The 19,649-nt window shown below is 48.9% G+C and overlaps 1 protein-coding gene across 6 annotated transcripts in view; it reads right to left on the bottom strand.

Annotated features, from left to right (window-relative positions):
- The window catches only part of TRMT61A (tRNA methyltransferase 61A), a 43,077-nt gene extending 39,620 nt beyond the window's left edge, over positions 1–3,457 (bottom strand). For 3 of the 6 annotated variants that reach the window (XM_029598019.1, XM_029598023.1, XM_029598024.1), the window contains exons 1-2: positions 3,175–3,297; positions 2,334–2,694 (exon numbers count right to left, since the gene is read on the bottom strand). In XM_029598019.1, the coding sequence (XP_029453879.1) occupies positions 2,334–2,664 (331 nt within the window). In that variant the 5' untranslated portion in view covers positions 2,665–2,694; positions 3,175–3,297. The other 3 variants (XM_029598020.1, XM_029598021.1, XM_029598022.1) reach the window with 3 other exon arrangements.
- Between the last annotated feature and the right edge of the window lie 16,192 nt (positions 3,458–19,649).

Below are 19,649 nucleotides of genomic sequence, written 5' to 3'. Positions count from 1 at the left end.
TGGTTGCATGAAATGTTATTGACCACATGACCAGAGGTAATCAACAAAAGGAAGCATCATTAAAATTCATCATCTAAACAACAGCTACAGTGCAACCCTCCCAATGATTAGCATTATTCCTACTATAGTGTAAACCCATTTCCAAGGCCCCCCTTATATGAGGAACATTTCTAAATGGTCCAAGTCAGGAAAGGAAAACCTTAGCCTGGGAATGAATCACTTCCTGCTGAAAGTACCATCAACTGCCAGAGAAGGAATCCGTGCCACTGGCACAACATCTTTTACTCAAGGAGCCCTGTTTATCAAAGGTTTCCTTCCATAATATGCCACTATAAAAAAAAAGAAAAAAAAAAAGCTTTGACAAATCAGACTGTATGCATTCACCATATGTTGTACTCTCCATTAACAAATGCAAAGATATTACATTATCATTGTAAAACAAACACAAAGTTAGTTAAATAAATATGTGTTGTAGCTAGCAATAGTGTTTGTTACACCAGTGTAAAGAATTATTCAGTAATAGTGCTGGGTGTCTTCAAGATCACTTAAGCCTCTTCTTCAATATAAGCTTAAAGAATAGAATTATGCTGTCTCCAGAATTCATGTTTTTTATTTATTTATTTAGCAATTCTTTTATACCGATATCCGTTCGCACATCGTATCGGTTCACAGTGAACAAAAAACCATTGGGCAGTGCCCGTACAAATAACAGATAACAAAGTGAACTAGGCAACAAATGTTCATAATCAACTTTGGATAACTGCTATGTTGGTCCAAATAAATAAATAAGTAATGGTCCTTGGGACAGTCACTTCACTCTCCAATACCTCAGGTACATACTTGGGTGCCAATGCAAAAAGGTGTGCTCAGCACAGTGCACAGTTTAATCCTCAGTTATGCACACATTTTTTTTACGCGCAAATTCTACTGCCAATGCAGTAAGGAGTTTTGTGCACCAAAAATGTTCACACAACACAGAGTTTAAATTTAGCACCCTCGCAAGGAAATTCCATGCAAATGATGGCATTAGGTAGTACTTCCCAACACAGAGTGGTGAGCTGGATTAGCTTCTGTTTTCTTAGCCCTAGAAACTTAATTCCTATTCAAAGTAGAGCAAAGTTTCCAGGGCTGATGTTGGTCTATGGCAGAAGCTGGAGTTCCAATGCCGGGATTTCTAGTTAGGATTTTATGCATCAAAAACATACATTCAGACTGATGCTATATCGTGTGCTGAGCCTCGTGCACAGGCTAATGAGCTCTTGGACACACACATTTTGGATGCGCTAGCCTAACACTCAGATGCAATAAGGGGATTAGCGTGACCAAACCAGCACCTAGCTAATAGCGCGCATCCCATGTAAATGAGACTATTAGCTATTACCCTGATGCAAAAATCACCGTGTGTCTGATACACACATTTTAACATGGAAAACAATGCCAGCCCCAGGGCTGGCGTTAAGTCTTTACGCACTCCAAGCCATCAGAAAGCCCCACACACACAGCGCCACAAAAAATCCCCAAATACTGCTTTTCTGTGGTTCCTCCTACTTAGTATCGTCCTGAGGAGGAACCACAAAGCAGCATGAAAAAAAAAATTCTTGAGGCAGTCAGGTTAGGAAAACAGATGCCCATTAATTGAGCGTCTGTTTTGCTAACTGGTGCACAGCCACTTCTCCTGGGAGCCTGATGCCATGGATGTGCTAGGGACGCACAATTTACCCCTAGCACGTCCTTTTTAGCCCAATCCCTTATTTAAATAATGCATCACATGCCCAGGAGAAGTAGCTGGGCGTGTGTTAGGACAGCAGGCACTCAATCATGAGCACCCATTTCATGTGAGCCAATATTGCATCTGCCTGATTGTGCACAAAAAAAAAAAAAAAAAGAATTTTTCCACACATAAAATATGAATTAGGAATACGAAAAACGCTTTATGCACAGAAAGCATTTTCTGTGCACATACATCTTATTTAATGCGTGGAAAACAATTTGTACACATAAACCAATTTTTCTGTCCATAAACTTTTTTTTCTATGCATTAAGCCTTTTCTGTGTGCACATTTTCTAGTTTTAATGCATCGAGAGTTTAAAAATGCATAATCATACCATTAGTTTACTGCACTGAGAATTTTAAAAAATTTAGTTTGTGCGTTAGGAAACTGTACATGGAATTTCAGCACACAGTTTTAACAGTCAGCTTTTTGCATCAGCCCTTTAGATTGCGATCCCTCTGGGAATAAATCTACAGCACCTAAATCTAATCTACTTTATATTCTGCTTTTCAGGTACTTCAATCAAATAAATAAATACAAATAAAAATTTTGACATATTACCTGATTCACAGACTATGGATCCTGGCTTCAGTTCCAGCATCATAGTGATTAAGGAAATGTCAGTAGAGTACAGGATTTGGGTTCTGTGAGGCAAATTCAGGGTCCACAATTCTGGACTTGGGTGGAGGATATATACCCAACCACCTTTGCTACAGGTCACCTTTGATCCATACCGTTTGCCAATCAGATCTGTGGAATGTCTGATAACACCATATTTTGTCTGAGTTTGTGCACCATGTTGGACTTTCACTGGAAACATGGAGTCATGGCCCAAGAAGACAATAGCGGTGTCCCCTTCTTTCATTATTTCCCCATACTCCACAAAACTCATCCTGATAAGTTTCTCTTAGATTATGGTAATCTGAAAGAAAAGTAAATATTCATTTCACAGATTTCATGATGATGATGATACAAGCATTTAACTCAAAGGCAACTAAACAAATCAAGCAGGCTGATGAAGGCCATTTAAGAAAAGGAAGTACAAAGTTTTACAGCTTCAGGTACTTTGTTCAGATTTATCACCTAAAAATAGCGTTAATAGACACCCAGGCTTTCTCTTTCTTTAATAGGTCCAGTGGGCGACTGTGTTACTTTCTGACAATTGTTCGGGTAAGGGTTGCCCTCTCCCCATCCCTCCTCCAATGCCACCGCTCTAGCATGCTGTGCAGCGTTGCAGTCTCGCTCTCCTCTCCCGGTACTTTTTCCTTCCCTTCTCCCCCAACCCCCATCCTTTGCCTTACCACAGCTCTGCCAAGCACTCATCCCCCTCCCCCCCTGCTCGTAGCTCTACCGGTACCCTCTCCCTGATTCCTCCACGCTCTTTTTTCTGTCGATTTCCTACCTTACGCTACGCCGTTACCCTCGCCTCCTTCCCCCCTCACTCAGTTCTCCGTTCCCTCTTGGGACCGGCAACCCGCCGTTTCCGCTTAACGTCCTCACTATCGCGAGAACGGTCGCCCGCGAGGCCCAAACTTACTCTGCGGGGCTGCGCGCGCAATGCCGGGAGGGAACCCGAGGCTGGCGGCGGAAAGGGATGAAGTTGGAGAGTCAGATTGAGTTTGGGGAGAAAGATGTAGAGCCAGACAGGCCCATGGAGATGGACGAAAAGGTGGAGTTAGAGAAAGACAGAGAGATGAGGAAAGTTTGAGAGAGGCTTGGTGAGGCACAGATAGCAGAAGGATCAAGTAGAAATAGATTAGATCAAACCAGATCAAGTAGAAATAGATTAGATCAAACCAGAGAATCAAAGAGTTTGGAAAACAGTTTATTTAGATTTTGGTGAATAGTGCCTGCTGTCGTTTCCTATTTTAATTAATTGTTATGACTCATGGTTGACCCCCTAGAGCCAAGCCTGACATTTATTTATTTATTTATTTATTTATGAATGAATGAATGAACATTTGATTTTCTGCCTTTCCCTAAAGTTGGTCTCAAGGTGGATTGCAATAAATTTAAATGAACAGAGGCATTAGAACATTTTACAGTCAAATCAGAATTTGCAATTAATGAAGCACTGGAAATTCTATTTGTGAATAGTTTCAAGACCCAGTTTTGTATAACACAGTTTGTAGAGGATTCAGGGAGTTAGGCCAAAGAAGTGGATCTTAGGAGAAGGCCTGGCTGAAAAGTCAAGCCTAAGCTTTTTTTTTTTTTTTCCAGAACTTAAGGTAGCATGTCTCCAGGCATAAAATTAGTTGTACTTTGTTCCAAATTTTTGGTGCATAACAGCTGAAAGCATAGAATCTTGTTTATTTTTTATTCAGTTTATAGTCTGCTTTTCAGTGCTTCATAACAAGTTACATTCAGGTACTGTAGGTATTTTCCTATGCCCAGAGGGCCCAAAATCTAACATAGTCATTCATCAGATTGTGTTATGGTGTTATCATGGCCATTCTGAACTCGGGATGGGGTTTTGGTGGCCTAGGTTTTGGGGGGCAGTTTTACATGCACAATCAGAGGTATGAACAGCACTGTAGACATCAGTGAAGATTTTATGTGATTTGGGGTGATGAAAGGTTCACAAAGATGAGATTTGTACAATGTACTCTCAACCTAACTTGATAGCAGCTAGGTAAAGAGTACATAAAGCTAGGACAAGAGTACAATGTACAAATCTCATCTTTCATCACTCCAAATCATATAAAATCTTCACTGATGTCTACTGTGCTGTTCGTACCTCCGACAGTGCATGTAAAAATGTCCCCCAAAACCTAGGCCACCACCAAAACCTAGTTTCCCTTCTTACAGTGGTATAAATAGTTTTTATAGCAAATGAGGGTGAAGTGACTCAGCCAAGGACCCAAGGAGCAGCAGTGAAATTTGAACTCTGGCTTCCTTGGTTCATAAGCCACTGCTGTAGCCACTAGGCTACTACAGTACAATTTGGCAACAGTCAAGGGAGGAGAGAAAAGAAGAGACATTTTGGCAGACTGGGGTTCCTTTGAGGACGTGTAAGGGGAGAGGTATTTGTGGGACAGTGTATTCAAGCATTTGTAGAAAAAGCAGAGAGTTTTAAATTTTATCCTGCTTTCTACTGGGAACCAGTGAAGATGATGGAGAATAGACTTTTGCACTACCCAAAATTCTCATGGCAGTACTTTGCAGGATCTGGAGGTGCTTCAAACTGTATTGAGAGATGCTGCTGTATAAGGAATTGTAGTAATTGATTTGGCTGGTGATTAATGCATGGATTACAGTAGCATGATTACATTTATCAAGGAAATTACATAGTTGGCAGATCTGACACAGATACATGAAGGAGGATCTTACTACTTTCGAAATTTGGGGTTCAGTTGTGAGATTTTGGTTCAGTTGAACCCCTAGGCTTTGTACTGACTCCTTAGGATATAAGGCGATACCTGCTAGTGAGGGAAACTATTTTAGGGGGTGACCTTGGCAGCTGAGCCAGAGGAGTTTTGAGTTAGATGGGCTTAGTCTGTGTTTATTAAGCCATTGGGCTACATCTGTAAGACAATTATTGAGACTGGTAATGGAGGAAGTATGGTCAGATCCCACTTTGATGTAGAGTTGGATGTCATCCACATATAGGTGGCATTAGATATTGATGGACCGGATGATGTCACAGGTAGGGGGAATGTAGATGTTGAATAGAAAGAAGCCAATATACTAAAGAAGTGTGTCTCAACATAAGTGTGATATACGTAAAGCAAGAATGCCTGATGCAGAGATCTTGTCTGTCTGTCTGTCTGTGACCTAGTATCAGGAGACCTACTGCCAAACAGAAAGGGCTAATATTTTACAGTTTTCTGTACTTGTGCCTAGTTAGAAGACTTGAATATTATGATTAAAAACTTTGATGAAAATGTTATTTTCTTCCCTTTTGTTCAGTTTGGTTTTTCTGCCTTCTGGCTGCAATAGTGTGCACTCACCAGTTGTTACCTTAATGGGAGCATACTTTCATATTTATTTATATTTTGGTACACTTTCAAGTATCTCAGCCCTCATGGCACACTGAACCAAATTTTGGCAGGCTCCTTCCCTCTCTGCCACTAGTAGAATAGAAGCACTTTTTACCATTCTTCTAGCTTTAATCTGATCTTTGACATGCAGGACCAGCAGGTCCTGTGAAATTACAGGGCCCCCACCCTTTTAGAAGTCAGATTGAAACTGGCAGAGGAAGAGCATACAGGAAAGAAGTGCTGCTCTCTTCTTGCCAGTGGGAAGGAGGGAGAGAAGATGTGACCAGATTTCTGATGAGCGAATCTCAGCCACTTGTTCCCTGTGATGCTAGAAGTGCGTGAGCAGTTCCTTTTGCTGAGAGGGAAGCAATCTGATAGACTTTCCCCATAAAATATTAGAGAAATCTACTCTCAGAATATATCTAAAAGCACATTTTTTAAATTTGTGTTACTACAAAATATTTTTGGGCCTAATAGAAACACCTCAGAGCTGGTAGTTATTCCCAGCATACAAAATAATTAATTCTGCATGTATACAAGTCAAATTAACAACAAAATACAGCCATTCCCAATGTAAATTCTATGTGGGAGACACTAACTCTAGTAGCTGTGACAATGTCGCCCCCCCCGCCCCTGATTGCACTCCACCCCCCCCCCCCCCCCAATACATTTAAGGTAGCACAAAGATTAACTGGCATAATCATCTGCAAAACACATAATTAAAACATAAGCATTAGGTGGGTGAAAGGGCCGCAGTTTTATTGAACAGAAAATATGCTTTAAAACACCCGTTCCCGAGCCAAGCCACAAATAGCCAACTGGGCTACCCCTGGCTGCAGCCCGCCGTGAACCAAGCAAGGTGGCAATCAGGCTCCCTGCCTTAGCCCCAAGCAAGGGGGACACACTCCTGAAGTGTACGATGCCTCGCCATTAGCCATAAGGCACCAGCTTGGTGCTGTCCTTTCCGTGATGCACCCCTGCACCACGTCTGAAACCCCCCAAAACCGGTTTGGGTACCTGCCTGTCCCCCAAACTGTGACAACAGATTCCATACATACATGTATATATATTCACTACCTGCATAACATTTGCTTCTGTCTGCACTATATGCATGTAACAAGGTGAGTATCACATATATAATATATATCAGTGACAACTAGCTGACAATCTGGACTATCTAACACAACGAAAAACCCCATAATGCCCCATAGAACCAACTGAGATGCCATCCAGATCTTGTAAAATGCTTGCCGGGGTGGGAGGTTGGCAAGCATCGGCTCAATTGAAAAATGGCAGCTGGTCTTTGGCTCATCCCTTTTAAATGGCGCTCTGATGTCATCACTCCACATCCACTGCTAGTCCCCCCGCCCCCTCGCCCCGTCATTGCATGCGCCCAGCCAAGAAGAACCCTGGGTAGCACAGCCAAGGGAAGGAAGGCACCAATGCAGCATGGACTCCGGGCCACATCAGATTGCGACGCACGGTGCCTGGTTACTGGTGGGCTCTGGGCGAGCTTGGGCCCACCCATATTCAGGTCAGACACTTTGAACAGGGTCCTAGGATAATTAAGTTATTAATATTTTCTATTAGGCAAAAAAAGTTTCACCTTTGGTGTTTTTCATTTGCTTTTCTGACTCAGCATCTCTCTTTTTTTCTCATTCTCTGGTCTTCTCTCTGTTTTGTTTTGTTTTTTTCTCTTGCTCTCATTCTCTGGTGTCCTTCCTTTTTTAGTTTTGCTGTCTTCCGTGGATAATACTTTCTTTCATCAATCTTTCTACTCTCTTCCCTTGATTTTTTTCCTTGTCTTCTCTTCCTCCCTACTTTCTCTCCTTTATTATCTCCCAGGATTTCTTCTCTTTTTCTCAACCCCCATTCCCAGACCTCCTCCTCTCTGCCATCACAGGCCCTTTCTCCCTCTCTATTCACCCAATATAGGCCTTTCACTCTTTCCTGGTTTTCTCTCTTTCTCCTACATCCTCTCTTAATTTAGAATTATCCCTTTATCTCCTTCTACCTGCCTCCATGCCCAGATCTCTTCCCCTCTATTTTTAGTCTTCCCTCCCCCCACACACCCACAATTCCTGATCCCCTCTCACTCTTCCCTTTTTCATCTTCTTCTTCCCAATACCCAGCTCTGTCTCTCTTCATCTGAGGTCCTCTTTCTTTCTCCATCATCCTGCCCCTTATTCAGGGTCCTATCTCCCTTCTTCCTTTCTTTCCTTCTGTCCCATGTCTTCTCTTCCTCAGTTCTTTGTTCTCTTCTTCTCTCTCGTCCACTCTTCTCCTGCTCCCTCTTGGGTTCTCCTTCCCTCTCCCTCATAAAAGGCATGGAACAGCTCCCCTATGAGGAAAGGCTAAAGAGGTTAGGGCTGTTCAGTTTGGAGAATAGACGGCTGAGGGGAGATATGATAGATGTCTACAGAATCATGAAAGGACTTGAATGGGTAAATGTGAATCAGTTATTTATTCTTTCGGATAATAAAGGGACTAGGGGGCACTCCATAAAGTTAGCAAGTAGCACATTTAAAACAAATCAGAGAAAATTCTTTTTCATTCAACACACAATTAAGCTCTGGAATTCATTGCTAGAGAATGTGGTTAAGGCAGCTAGTGTAGCTGAGTTTAAAAAAGGTTTGGATAAGTTCCTGGAGAAGAAGTTCATAAACTGCTATTGATCAATAGGGAATAGCCACTGCTTTTTGTGGGCATTAGTAGCATGGAATCTATTTGTATGGGTTCTTGCCAGGTGTTATGATCAGGCTTGTGAACCCTTGGGCCGACGGGAGGATGGTATACCTTAGGAGGAAGATCCGTAGGTTCTCCCATCGGGTGGCGAGGCAGAACAGAAGATGCGACCAGCTGACCCTCGGCACTGGAGACTGAGGCGACTGTGGAAGTGGACGAAGAGTTGTGACGTCAAGGAGAGGAATGGAGTCTTTGCCACTGGAAGTCCGCGGTCCCCCCAGGAGGAGCCCGTAGGGACCTGGACCACTGGGACTTAGGTGGACCTTTGAGAGGTCAAGGAGTCGAGTTCGGAGTAAGGGCTAACTGGAGCTTCACCCCTGGAAGCCCGTGGTCCCCCTGGGAGGAGCCCGCAGGGACCCGGGCCGCTGGGACTTAGGTGGGCCCTTGGAGACGATGGTCCAGAAGAAGTCCGAGGTCAGTGCCAGAGGATCGTCGCTCACCAGTCCGAGGTCTTACACTAAGGGATCGCCGCTTGCCAGTCCGAAGCCACACACCAGGAACACCAAGACGAGACAGGAACAAAGATCCGAAGTACAAGAACTCACCGAAGCAAGCAGACCTGACTACGTGGGACGTTGCCAAGTCAAGGAATGAGCAGAGGAAGCCTCCTTTTATACTCCCTCTGCTCTGACTCATAGGGAACAGCTGTGGGTAGTTAAAGGGATCAGGTCCCTTTAAATCTGATGAGGAGGCATGGCCTCGTGCCTAAAGATGTTGGCGGCCATTTTGGATTTCCTCCGCAGAGGAAATGCTGCCGGACGCCGCAAGGGAGGAGCAGGGACGGCTCCTCACCCGGCGACCATCTCTGGGACCCGTGCCAGAGCGACAGGCACAGGATCAGGGACTTCCCCCGGAGCTCCCGCGGTGGGTCGCTGTCGCGGGCAAGGTAGGGGGATGCGGTCGTGGCCTTCCATGGCCGCGGAACACAACAGTACCCCCCTCTTTAGGACACCTCCCCGGAGGCCTGGGCTTAAACAGATGGTCTCTGTGGAATTGCTTAAGCAAGCCCCGGTCTAAGATGTTGGCCAACGGCTCCCAGGTGTTTTCTTCGGGGCCGAATCCCTCCCACGCTAACAGGTACTCCCATTTCTTCCTATGCTTTCTAACGTCCAAGACCTCTCAGACTTGATAGGTGAGGTCATCTTCAGAGGCAATAGGTTGGGGAGTCGGAGGCGTGCTGGAAGGCCATGATAACACCAGAGGCTTCAAGAGGGAAACATGGAACGTGTTGTGTATCTTGAGGGAAGGTGGAAGACGAAGCTGATACGAAACGGTACCAACCTGTAGAATGATGGGAAACGATCCAATAAATCGTGGGGCCATTCGTGCTGATGGCAGCTTCAGGCGGATGAACTGTGTGCTCAGCCATACCTTTTGGCCTGGCCTGAGGGGCGGATATGGTCTTCTTTGCTGATCGGCATACCTTTTTGCCGCCTGACTGGCTTTGATCAGCGCGCGCCATGTGGAGATCCACAGGCGGTGTAACTCGTTTGCAGAGAATTGGGCTACCGGGGATGTAACTGAAATAGGAACTGGCAGCGGCGGGCATGGCTGCTTCCCATACACTATCTGAAATGGCGAGGATCCGGTAGCCGTGGAGAGATGAGAATTGAGTGCAAATTCTGCCCAGGATAGCAGGCTAGCCCAGTCACCCTGTTTCTCATTGACGTAAATATGGAGGAACTGCTTTAAGGTTTGGTTCATTCTCTCTGCAAGACCATTGGTCTGTGGGTGGTAAGCAGACATATAGTATAAGGTAACGTCGAACTTCTGGCAGAGGGCCCTTCAAAACCTGGCAGTAAATTGAGGGGCCTTCGATCCAAAAGAATACTTCTAGGTAGGCTGTGTAGTCTGAAGATGTGCTGGACGAACAGCTGGGCCAGCTGAGGTGCAGATGGCAATCCTGGGAGTGGCACGAAGTGTGCCATTTTACTAAACTGGTTGACAACCACCCATATGACCGTGTTGCCACTGGATAATGGCAGATCGACCACGAAGTCGGTCGCCAAATGGGTCCATGGTTCCGAGGGCACTGGTAAAGGCTGAAGCAAGCCTGGGGTTGAACCGGGGATCCTCTTGTGGCGAGCACATGACTGGCAGGACTCTGCGTAAGCCTGGACATCTTTGTTGACCTTCGGCCACCAGTAGTATCGGCGCAGGGTCTGTAAGGTCCGGGATTGTCCTGGATGACCGGAGCAGCGGGAATCGTGAGCCCACGCCAGGACTTGTTTCCGCAAGTGCAGCGGAACCAGAGTTTTCCAGGGAGGGATGGTCATGGTGGCGGACAGTAGAATGCGTGACGGCTCGATGATGAACTGTGGTTCATCAGAATTGTCTGTGGACTCGAATACCCGTGATAAGGCGTCGGCCTTGACATTCTTCCCGGCAGGCCTGTAACGAAGAATAAAATTGAATCGGGTGAAGAATTAGGCCCAATGTGCCTGTCGCAGGTTGAGTCGTTGTGCCCGATGCAGGTACTCTAGGTTTTTATGGTCTGTGTAGACAGTAAACTGGTGTTGTGCCCCCTCTAGCCAAGGGCGCCACTCTTTTAAGGCTACCTTTATAGCTAAGAGTTCCTTGTCGCCTATGGCGTAGTTCCGCTCTGCCAGAGAGAACTGGCGGGAGAGGAAGGCACACAGGCATAACTTATGACTTTCAGAAATCTGGCTCAGAACGGCCCCTACGCCTTCTGAGGACGCGTCCACTTCGATGACAAACGGCCGCTGCAGATCCGGATGCCGAAGGCATGGTTGTTGCAGGAACGCCTCCTTGAGGTGACGAAAGGCGGCCTCCGCTCCCGGAGGCCAGTTCTTGGGATCTGCGCCTTTCCGGGTCAGGGCTGTCATCGGGGCAACGATGGACGCATAATGAGGTATGAATGATCAGTAATAATTAGTGAAACCCAGGAACCGTTGAAGTGCCTTTAGTCCGGACGGCTGTGGCCATTCCCGAATGGCCTTCAGCTTCTGGGGGTCCATATGGAATCTCTCGCTGGAGACTATGTACCCCAGGAAGGGAAGGGACTCCTGCTCAAAAAGGCACTTTTCAAGTTTCGCATAGTCTGTGTTCTCGGAGGCATTGCAATACTTGGACGACGTGCTGACGGTGAGTTGCCAGAGAGTCCGAGAATATCAAAATGTCGTCCAGGTACACGACCATGCACTGATACAAGAGGTCACGGAGTATCTCGTTCATGGTGTTCTGGAACACCGCTGGAGCATTACAGAGCCCGAACGGCATCACTAAATACTCATAATGGCCGTCTTCCAATCATCACCCTCCTTGTTACGGATCAGGTTGTAAGCCCCTCAGAGATCCAACTTGGAGAAGATCCTCGCACCTTGCAGCCGATCGAAGAGCTCGGAGATGAGGGGCAAGGGGTAACGATCCTTGACCGTTATAGCACTCAGGCCCCGGTAGTCAATGCAAGGGTGAAGGCTTCCGTCCTTCTTTCCGACGAAGAAGAACCCGGCCCCTGCTGGGGACGTTGACTTCCGAATGAAGCCTCTCTCCAGGTTCTCTTTGATGTACTCCGTCATGGCCTGCGTCTCCGCAGGCGAGAGGGCATAGGTGCGCCCCCGAGGAGGCTCAGTGCCAGGGAGGAGGTTGATGGCGCAACCGAACGATCGATGAGGTGGAAGTATCTCGGCCTTTTGCTTTGAGAAAATGTCTGCGTATGAGGCATAGGAGGCCGGCAGGCCCTGAAGACTGGTGGAGGCAATGGAACAGAAAACTGGAGTCACTGATTGGAGGCAATTGCCGTGACAATTCGGCCCCCAGCGAGATAGCTGCAAGGTCTTCCAGTTGAACTGAGGAGCATGCTCCTGAAGCCAGGGAAGGCCCAGGATGAGCGGATGTATGGAATACTCCAAAACATAGAATGGCATCTGCTCTCGATGAAGGATCCCAACCCTCAACTGGACGGGAACCGTGGTGTGTGTCACACGTTCCGGAAGAGGTTTACCTTGGAGCGAGGAGATGACCAAAGGAGCTGGAAGACGAACTTGTGGGATCTTTAAGTGTTCCACTAGGCTCTTCATAATGAAATTGCCGCCCGCGCCGGAGTCCACCAGGACTAAGGTGTGGAACTCACCGTCAGCAGATGTTAACACCACTGGTAGTGTTAGTGGAGGTGCAGGTGAAGTATGGCCCAGGAAGAGACCTCCTTCAGGTCCTAGGCCTGGAAGTTTCCCCGACCGCGTCGGGCATGTGGCTAATTGATGGCCCGCTGCACCGCAGTAAAAACAAAGTCCTTCCTTCATTCGCCGCCGGCGCTCCTGTGGAGAAACTCTCCCATGGCCCAACTCCATGGGCTCCTCGGCGGACGTTCGAAGGGCTCCCGATGCGCTCTTGGAAGAAGGCGAGGGCCTCCTCGTTGCCTTTACTTCTGGAAGGTGAAACCGCATGCGACGATCCACTCGATTGGCCAAATCTATCATGCCATTGAGGTCGTCCGAGAGTTCCTTTGCTGCTAGTTCATTCTGAAGGCGTGAGGATAGCCCCTCCAAGAAGATCCCATGGAGGCAGTCCTCTCTCCAGTTTAGCTCTGTGGCCAGGGTACGGAACTCTGATGCGTATTTGGCCACTGTTCGAGTACCTTGTCACAACCGGAGTAGTTCTGAGACAGTGGTAGGTTTGCATACAGGCTCATCAAAAATCTGTCGGAAAGCGGACAGGAACTGGTTCAAGTTTCCAGACAGCGGGTCTCTTCTCTCCCATAGGTGAGAGGCCCAGATCAAAGGCTTCCCATCGAGCAGGGACATAATGTAACTGGTTTTGACCAGGTCACTAGGAAATTGAGCAGGCAACAAGGAAAAACGGACCTGGCACTGGCTAAGGAATCCCCGACACAACTTCGCGTCTCCGGCGTATCGAGAAGGCGCCGGGAGTTGCGTGGGAACTGCTTGTCCAAGACCGCCCACGGTGGCCTGCACGGGACCCTGAGGAGTAGAGCGGGCCCCCGGAGCCACAGGCGGGGACGTCAGAGTGGGGTTCATGGGCCCTAACGCTTCAATGCGTTGGTTCAGGCCCTCCACTGCAGAGACAAGGGTATCCAGGGTCTTTTGCTGATCCATCAGGCGCTGGGCCATTCCCGGAATGGCCTAGTGGGCGGATACATACGCCGGGTCCATGGACTTGGCAATCTGTTATGCTCAGGCTTGTGAACCCTTGGGCTGACAGGAGGATGGTATACCTTAGGAGGAAGATCCGTAGTTCTCCCATCGAGTGGCGAGGCAGAACAGAAGATATGACCAGCTGACCCTCGGCACTGGAGACTGAGGCGACTGTGGAAGTGGACGAAGAGTCGTGAAGTCAAGGAGAGGAATGGAGTCTTCGCCACTGGAAGTCCGCGGTCCCCCCAGGAGGAGCCCGTAGGGACCCGGACCGCTGGGACTTAGGTGGCCCTTTGAGAGGTCAAGGAGTCGAGAGTTCGGCACAAGGGCTAACTGGAGTAGGGATGTGAATCGTGTCCTCGATCGTCTTAACGATCGATTTCGGCTGGGAGGGGGAGGGAATCGTATTGTTGCCGTTTGGGGGGGTAAAATATCGTGAAAAATCGTGAAAAATCGTTAAAAAATCGAAAAATCGAAAAACCGGCACATTAAAACCCCCTAAAACCCACCCCCAACCCTTTAAATTAAATCCCCCACCCTCCCGAACCCCCCCCAAATAACTTAAATAACCTGCGGGTCCAGCGGCGGTCCGGAACGGCAGCGGTCCGGAACGGGCTCCTGCTCCTGCATCTTGTCGTCTTCGGCCGGCGCCATTTTCCAAAATGGCGCCGAAAAATGGCGGCGGCCATAGACGAAAAAGATTGGACGGCAGGAGGTCCTTCCGGACCCCCGCTGGACTTTTGGCAAGTCTCGTGGGGGTCAGGAGGCCCCCCACAAGCTGGCCAAAAGTTCCTGGAGGTCCAGCGGGGGTCAGGGAGCGATTTCCCGCCGCGAATCGTTTTCGTACGGAAAATGGCGCCGGCCATACGCGTATGGCCGGCGCCATTTTCCGTACGGAAAATGGCGCCGGCAGGAGATCGACTGCAGGAGGTCGTTCAGCGAGGCGCCGGAACCCTCGCTGAACGACCTCCTGCAGTCGATCTCCTGCCGGCGCCATTTTCCGTACGAAAACGATTCGTGGCGGGAAATCGCTCCCTGACCCCCGCTGGACCTCCAGGAACTTTTGGCCAGCTTGTGGGGGGCCTCCTGACCCCCACGAGACTTGCCAAAAGTCCAGCGGGGGTCCGGAAGGACCTCCTGCCGTCCAATCTTTTTCGTCTATGGCCGCCGCCATTTTTCGGCGCCATTTTGGAAAATGGCGCCGGCCGAAGACGACAAGATGCAGGAGCAGGAGCCCGTTCCGGACCGCTGCCGTTCCGGACCGCCGCTGGACCCGCAGGTTATTTAAGTTATTTGGGGGGGGTTCGGGAGGGTGGGGGATTTAATTTAAAGGGTCGGGGGTGGGTTTTAGGGGGTTTTAGTGTGCCGGCTCACGATTCTAACGATTTATAACGATAAATCGTTAGAATCTGTATTGTATTGTGTTCCATAACGGTTTAAGACGATATTAAAATTATCGGACGATAATTTTAATCGTCCTAAAACGATTCACATCCCTAAACTGGAGTTTCACCCCTGGAAGCCCGTGGTCCCCCCGGGAGGAGCCTGTAGGGACCCAGGCCGCTGTGACTTAGGTGGGCCCTTGGAGACGATGGTCCAGAAGAAGTCCGAGGTTAGTGCCAGAGGGTCGTTGCTCACCAGTCCGAGGTCTTACACCAAGGGATCGCCGCTTGCCAGTCCGAAGTCACACACCAGGAATCACCGCTTGCCAGTCCGAAGTCGAACACCAAGACAAGACAGGAACAAAGATCCGAAGTACAAGAACTCACCAAAGCAAGCAGACCTGACTATGTGGGACGTTGCCAAGTCAAGAAATGAGCAGAGGAAGCCTCCTTTTATACTTCCTCTGCTGTGGCTCATAGGGAACAGCTGTGGGTAGTTAAAGGGATCAGGTCCCTTTAAATCTGATGAGGAGGCGCGGCCTTGTGCCTAAAGATGGCGGCGGCCATCTTGGATTTCCTCCACGGAGGAAATGCTGCCGGACGCCACGAGAGAGGAGCAGGGACGCCTCCTCACCCGGCAAACATCTCTGGGACCCGTGCCAGAGCGACGGGCACAGGATCAGGGACTTCCCCCGGAGCTCCTGCGGCAGGTCGCCGTTGTGGGCAAGGTAGGGGGATGCGGTCGTGGCCTTCCACGGCCGCGGAACACAACACCAGGTACTTGTGACCTGGATTGGACACTGTTGGAAACAGGATATTTGGCTTGATGGACCTTTGGTCTGACCCAGTATGGCATATCTTAATTTCTTATGTAACCTCTCCCTCCTTCCCGCCATCCTGGACTCTCTTTCCCACCCTCTGTGTCTCCTATCCTAAGTTTGGTCTCCCCTTGATCCTCATAAAGCTCCTTTCCTGCAATTATACCTGGCAAGCTCTCCCCACATCAATTCCTGGTATGCTCTGTTCCATTATTTTCCTCCTTATATGGGCCTGGCTTATCTTCCTGATGCTACCCCCCACCCCATCCCCAACTGGAAGGCAGAGCTTCCAAGAGGAAGATTTTTCAGTGTGCAGCACAAAGCCGTCTCCCCAGTCCTTCCAGAAATCTACTTTATTTTTTTTTTTTTAATGTTATCAAATACCTTGCCATCAAGACCCAAGGTGCTGTACAACAGATGATCAGTTATTTACATTGGTGACACCAGGAGTGAATGAGAAGGATGGATAGTCATTTCCCCTGCCTCTGGGAGCCCCTTGTCTTAGACAAGAGTTCCCCGTTCTGGTGTGTTCCGACAGTCTTCAGTTTCTCTTTCCCCTACAAGAACTGGCCTGCAGGATATCCTCCCGCCAGCAGGGGGAGTCCGAGAGCAGCGCTTATCTGCTGCTGCTTCTGCTTTCCTCTCTGCTGCCTCTCCTTCACTTTTGAAACTGCACCGGGCCCTGTGGCCTCACAAGTCCTGATGGCTCCTTGTAGTTCCCATGGCAGAGGGGAAAGAAGCATCACCAGGTAAGTGCTGCTGGAAGGGGCAGCCAATCTGCTAGGAAGTTGGGGGAGAGGGAAGGAAAGAGAAAGTACTGATGCAAAGGAGAGGATAGGAGAAAGGCTGATGGAGATTATATCAGGGGAGGGGTGGAAGGGGAGGGTGGAGGGAGAGAGAAGGGAGAAGGTGATCATGCCAAGGGGTGAGGGGAGAGAAAAAGAAAGAGAAGGTGATGATGCAGGGGGTAGAGGGAAGAGAAAAAGGAAGAAAAAGTGTTGATGCAGGGATAGATGGGAAGAGAACATGTTGATGCCATGGGGTAGACAGGGAAGAGAAACTGGTGATGCTGGGGGATAGGGTGTGAGGGATGGAGGAGAATGTGATGATACCAGAGGGAAGGTGGGGAGAGAGAGGAATGGGAAGAGAAGGTGATGTTGTCAAGGGTTGTGGAGAGAAAATGAAGATTGCAGTGGAAAGAAGGGAGAGGGAAGATAGGGGAAAAGCTGGTGATTTGAGTGGGTGGGAGATGGGGGGAGAGTGAAGGTAAGGTGATGATGCCAGGATTGGGGGGGGGGGGGGGGTTTGGGGAGGAAGAAAAGAGAATGATGATGCCAGGGGGCTGGGAGATAGGGAAGTTGCTGGTGTGCCATGATGAAATGAGCACAATGCCAGGTGTGCCATGACAACAAAGGTTGGGAACCACTGTCTTAGACTATTAGTTATCTAGGATAGGAAAAAAAGGCAGGAAATCCTAGCCAAAATTAAAATAAACAATTTTCCAGCCTGTATGCCTTTAGTTTGATTTCTTTCCTCTGTCTCTGCTTCTCCCCTTCTTCTCTTACTTTAATCTCTGCTGCCTCAATCTTTCTGGTGTCCTCCCCTTGCCTTTTTCATCTCTCTATTCCTTCTTTGTATGTATCTTTCCATCAGAGAAGGATATTTTAATAGTTTCTTTCTTCTTGCTTTCTACTCTCTACTACTTCTCTATTTTTTCTCTTTTTCCTATTCTTTCAGGCTTTCCTTTCCCCATTTGTTCTCCCCTTTCTCAAATGCTCTTTCCTCTATTCCTTATCCCCCCTCCTTTTCCATTATCTGCCTGGATTCTTCCCCCAAATCTAGGGTCTTCTCTCTCTCTCTCTTACACTAAACACTAGTCCTCTCCATCTTCCAAAATCTCCAGTCCTTCCCCCTGCTCTACACACCATTACAGGACTTTTCTTCCTCCACCCACTACCCAGCCCTCTGAGCATCTCCTATCATCCTTTTTCCTATATGAGGTCCTTCCTGTCCCCACCCTTCCAGAGGAACAGAAGAAATTGCCATACTGGGTTAGACCAAGGGTCCATCAAGCCCAGTATCCTGTTTCCAACAGTGGCCAATCCAGGCTTACCAGTACCTGGCAAGTACCTGTTGCGATTCTGCCCCGTTTTGGGCAGTATCTCACCCTCTTTTTCCTTCTCTGTTCCGTTTTCCCACGGCTCGGAGACCGCTGACGTCTTTCAGCGCAGTTGGAGCCGTGCTGCTGCAGTCAATGTGGCTAGGAAGCCGCCAACGATCTCCCCGCAGCCCGGAGGCTGCCAACACTTCTGCTGCCACGCCACGGCAGAGAGCTGTCCGACAGCGTTCCTTCACGTCCCAGAGGCCGCCAACCGTCATTGCCGCTGCGACCCGTGGCAGAGAACCTCCGCCGCGGCGGTGCCTCTCCTCATGGGCTGGACGCCGCTCTCGCCAGGGCCTTCCCTGCGGCAGGAGCCGCTGTCAGCATTTCCATGCGGCCAGGTGGCAACTTATAACATGCCCATGCAGCCCGGAGGCTGCCGAACCTACCTCCGAGGGAGAGGGCCATCATCCCTGGTCTTGCTTGGTGCCCGGAGCTGTCCTTGCTCCATCTTCAGTGGCTTGGACGCCACCGCTCACCTCGGGGTCTGCATCTGGGCCTAGCTCCTGCTCCTGCAGTCTTTCTCTCAGCAGGGCCGCTGTCCAAGGTCCTGCCCCTTCTTCTTAAGGGGCGAAGCCGCGCTTCCTCTCCCTTCTTAAAGGTACAGTGAGGGAGTGGTGCTGTTCTGACATCATCAAGGGAGTTTCCTCTTCAGCCCTATAAAATGGGCCTGTCTTCACTTCTCCCTTGCCTTCGCACAGTGTCAGTTCCTTGGTTGGACTGCTCCTGCATCCTTCGTTTCAGATTCCAGTCCAGGAGTCTTCAATGATGTCCGAATCATGCTCCGTGATCCAGTCCTGATGTCCGTGATCCACTCCTGATGTCCGGAGCCAGTCCTCCTTTGGACTTCTCTTCTATCCAGCTTCTCGTTGGCACTCTGTTCCATGTTCTTCATTGGAATTCCATGTCTACGTCTTCATCTTCATAATGGTCTCTTGTCTGACCCTGCGTCTTCGTCTCGCCAGTTCCAGTTGTCCTGATGTCTTCATTCTCCCCAGATCTGCTGATGTTTCGTTCTTCAGATCTTCAGATGCTCTTCGTCTGGGCAGCACAATACTCCAGATGATCCAGAATTTTATTCTTCCCAGCATCAGCATCATACTCTGAGGCCACATGAGTTCCGCGCCGAGCTGCACTCCGAGCCCCTGGATCCTGAGGGCTTCCTTAGCCTGAACCCCGGTTTTTCTCTTTAAGCTTCAGGTCATCTTCCGACTTCATTGAGCTTCTCCGAGCTGCTGGACCCTAAAGTCTTTTCCCAATCCTGAATCCGTCTGGACCTTCGGAGCCTCTTGCACCTGCCTCCTCTTGATATGAACTCTTCTTTCCCTGTCCATCCAGGCGTGCCCGCTTTGCCTTGATTGGCTGGGTGGGTGCGTCTCGGTTCAGGCCTCACTGGAGTTTTCATGACTTCCTCCTGATCTTCAAGCAACCTGGCTTGGGAGACCTCAGATCGTGGTCTGCCACCTGCCTTGCTTGGTAGTGTAGGGCGCGTGACGTGGTAATACCACTTCAGTATTCCACTGGATACTTCAAACCTTGTGACTCTGTCTGAGTCCTCCGTATACCAAGGCTCGTTTTAGCCTACAAGACTTCGTCCCTTCATTGGATACCTTGAATCTCGTCTCATCCTTACAAGTCTTCGTCTCATCGTGGATTACCCTTGAATCTCGTCTCATC

This window comes from Rhinatrema bivittatum, chromosome 4 (genome assembly GCF_901001135.1).
Source record: "Rhinatrema bivittatum chromosome 4, aRhiBiv1.1, whole genome shotgun sequence".
Taxonomy (NCBI): Eukaryota; Metazoa; Chordata; class Amphibia; order Gymnophiona; family Rhinatrematidae; genus Rhinatrema; species Rhinatrema bivittatum.
The sequence above is the reverse complement of the archived record's forward strand: the minus strand, read 5'-3'. Positions and strand labels throughout refer to the sequence as shown.